The following is a 3656-nucleotide window of genomic DNA, read 5'->3' as shown; positions in this document are numbered from 1 at the left end:
TATGGAGATTAGTCTCATTTTGGTTTGAAATTCTCTCATTATAATTGAATGCTTGGCCAGAAAAATAAAACGAATTTAAATAAGAACAGGAGAAAAGTCGAGAAGGGGGTGGGAGGATTGGTCCAACGGTCAAACAGAAAACCATCAAATCATATTTTACTACAGTGAGGAAATTTATTTTACTCCTTCTGTCTTTTACTTTAATAACAGGTCTATGTTCTTATCCTCCCAGTTTTACCAATTTATCCCATCTCCATGCACACATCCTTACACTTGCATTACATATTACCACCCGTGTTGTTGTTGTTCAGGCTTTCACATGTTCTGTATCAAGCCAAAAAGACAATTGCCGAGGGTTTTGGTTTTATTATATTATCCTACTCAATAATACGTCTTGTTTTGGAAATTTAATGTTTGATAAAGGTTAGTAGGATTTTGATTAGTGAGATGCTAATGATGTTCATTATATATATTTATTTCTATTAGTAGAATTGGCCACCCTTTCTTCTTTACTTCTTAATAATTATTTTTCCTCTTTTGGTAACCAAATCACTAAATCTCCCCATTGACTAATGCTTTAACCCTCTTTTTAGTGGCTATTAAGACAAAACAGTTAACACTTAACACTTTTTAACCATCTTAGTTTAAATATGTAAGCCGCCCGGTTCATCCATTCAAAATCTCTCTCTCTCTCTCTCTCTCTCCCTCTCTCTCTCTCTCTCTCTCTCTCTCTCTCTCTCTCTCTCTCTCTCTCTCTCTCTCTCTCTCTCTCTCTCTCTCTCTCTCTCTCTCTCTCTCTCTCATCACGACCAAAAATATCTAAGACCACCAAGCATAAGAATCCTTCTTTCTCTCCCTCATAGAAAAACAAGAAACTTATTTGATCAAAAAAAAAGAAAAACAAGAAACTTCAAAAGTTCATAAAAGCTTCAGCTTTTATCCCTGGTAATTTTTTTTTTCTCCTTTTTCAAATACAAAAGATAAGCCATATCTTCCTCCTCTCACCAACCAACAAAATCAATCAAAGCAGGCAACTATTTTTTTTTGGTTTTTATTTTTTGCCAAAGACTTCTCAAACCCTAACTTTTTTTCTAAAGAAACTTAAAGAATCAAGAAATGAGCAGCCTCGAGGAATCCCTAAGATCTCTGTCCTTAGATTACCTAAACCTACTTATCAACGGTCAAGCTTTCTCCGACGTAACCTTCAGCGTCGATGGTCGTCTAGTCCACGCTCACCGTTGCATCCTCGCCGCTCGGAGTCTTTTCTTCCGAAAATTCTTCTGTGGGACCGACTCACCACAACCCGGCACAGGCATAGATCCGACCCGACACGGATCAGTACCCGTGAGCTCAACAAGAGGCTCCCAGGCCCCAGCTGGAGTCATACCAGTGAACTCAGTTGGGTACGAGGTGTTTCTCTTGCTGCTTCAGTTTCTTTATAGCGGACAAGTCTCGATCGTGCCGCAGAAACACGAACCGACACCTAACTGTGGAGAGAGAGGATGTTGGCACATTCACTGCTCAGCCGCCGTCGATCTTGCTCTTGATACTCTCGCCGCCTCTCGTTACTTTGGCGTCGAGCAGCTTGCATTGCTCACTCAGGTTTCTTTCTCTCTCTTCACTCATCATGCACATCCTAAGGCAAGAATATATTTGTTGTTGTTCTACTCCTTTTAGTTTTTTTTTTCATGAGTTTGGCTTAAATTTGTTTTAATTTCAAAATCCTTTTTGATTATATATGTATATGTATCCATACATATTATAATCTTTGTTGTTGTCTTCATTTCATGTATAAATGAGGTTTTTTAAAGAAACCATCTTCCTAACTTTTCCAAAATTATAAAACATTGGTTTTAGTTGCACGGATGAGCATTTAATTTTCCCAAAAGGAGAAACTTTGAAGAGCTATATTATCTAGTTGGATCTATTCACTTTTGTAGTCTCAATTTCGTATACAAACTCATTGTTCCCTCAACTTTCCTCATTTGTGTGTTATGATAATAATCCATGCATACATAACGAATGAAACCTACTCCACCATCAAAGCATCCATCTGAGATGACAAGAAAATTAAAAAACAAACATAACCTGAAAAGGAAATTATACCCACTTGCTGAAAATATGTAGGTTCTTTGTATTTAACATTAACAAATAAACTATTTGTATTATTGGCAGAAACAACTAGTAAGCATGGTGGAGAAAGCCGCAATAGAAGATGTGATGAAAGTTTTGATAGCATCAAGGAAGCAAGACATGCATCAGTTGTGGACCACTTGCTCTCACTTAGTAGCAAAATCAGGTCTCCCTCCGGAGATTCTTGCCAAACATCTCACCATAGATGTTGTTGCCAAGATTGAAGAGATTCGTCTCAAATATTCAATTGCTAGACGTTCTCTAATGCCACATCACCACCACCATGATCTCACCGCCGCTCAAGACCTCGAAGATCAAAAGATTAGGAGGATGAGACGAGCTTTGGATTCATCAGATGTTGAGCTAGTGAAGCTAATGGTTATGGGAGAAGGACTCAATCTTGACGAGTCGTTAGCACTGCACTATGCTGTTGAAAGCTGTAGTAGAGAAGTAGTGAAGGCTTTGCTTGAACTCGGTGCATCCGATGTGAATTACCCGGCAGGTCCCGCGGGGAAAACACCGTTGCACATCGCTGCTGAAATGGTCTCTCCGGACATGGTGGCTGTTCTGTTAGACCACCATGCTGATCCAAATGTAAGGACGGTCGGTGGAATCACTCCTCTTGATATCCTTAGGACGTTAACTTCGGATTTCTTGTTCAAGGGGGCAGTACCTGGTTTGACTCACATTGAACCTAACAAGCTTAGGCTTTGCCTTGAGCTTGTTCAATCCGCTGCAATGGTGATATCACGAGAAGAAGGAAACAATAGCAACAATAATGATCACAACAATGCGATTTACCCTCAGATGAACGATGAGCGCAATAGTGGAAGTAGTGGAGGAAGTAATAACAATTTGGATTCAAGATTTGTGTATCTCAATCTTGGAGCGGGTCAGATTGGTCCGGGTAGGGATCATGGAGACGACCATAACAGTCAGAGGGAAGGTATGAGTCGGCATCATCATGACCCATCTACTATGTATCATCAGCATCACTTCTAGTTCTCTTTTAGTCTCTATCTCGACCATTAAAACTCAAAAATATATTTATTAATTTAGTTATTATATTTTCTATATATACTTTTGTATATGGAAATTGAGGACATACGAAGAAGAGTAGCATGAAGGAATTTGAGTTCATGCATTATATAATTAAAAGACTTAGGTTTATTTAATCTAGTTCTCTAGAGTTGTATTGATTAGTCATTTGATTAATTTTGTCATCAGTTAATTCCTTATCTTTCTACCCTAGTCTCTTGCTATTTACAAGTCTTTTTGTGTACCAATTAAGAAATTTTATTGGAGACACTTCAAATTTATTTAACAATTAACATAGTCAAAGATGTTCAGTCTGGTTAAAAAAATTGTCAGAAAGGTATCGCGACAATAATTTCACATTATTTTGTTGTATCCTTGATTCGAGAACTGTCTTTTAATTGAAGTTCTTGTATGTATTTGCATCAGCAATGTCTTATCGAGTATCACCATATTATATATACACAACACAAATATATCATTCTTTT

The 3656-nt window shown here is 37.9% G+C and overlaps 1 protein-coding gene across 1 annotated transcript; it reads left to right on the top strand.

Annotated features, from left to right (window-relative positions):
- Nucleotides 1-780: 780 nt before the first annotated feature.
- On the top strand, nt 781-3209 carry LOC106395996 (regulatory protein NPR5). The gene is made up of 2 exons (XM_013836296.3): nt 781-1602; nt 2176-3209. Exons 1-2 carry the CDS (start codon nt 1117-1119, stop codon nt 3133-3135), a joined length of 1446 nt encoding a protein of 481 aa, XP_013691750.1. The 5' UTR covers nt 781-1116; the 3' UTR covers nt 3136-3209.
- The last annotated feature ends 447 nt before the right edge of the window (nt 3210-3656 follow it).

Source organism: Brassica napus, chromosome C4, assembly GCF_020379485.1.
Source record: "Brassica napus cultivar Da-Ae chromosome C4, Da-Ae, whole genome shotgun sequence".
In the NCBI taxonomy this organism is placed as follows: Eukaryota; Viridiplantae; Streptophyta; class Magnoliopsida; order Brassicales; family Brassicaceae; genus Brassica; species Brassica napus.
Note: the sequence above shows the minus strand (reverse complement) of the source record. Positions and strands in the feature narration are given on the sequence as shown.

Coding starts and splice junctions, on each gene's coding strand:
- LOC106395996 (XM_013836296.3), top strand. CDS start 1,117: ATGAGCAGCCTCGAGGAATCCCTAAGATCTCTGTCCTTAGATTACCTA. Junction 1,603..2,175: donor AGCTTGCATTGCTCACTCAG/GTTTCTTTCTCT, acceptor TATTATTGGCAG/AAACAACTAGTAAGCATGGT.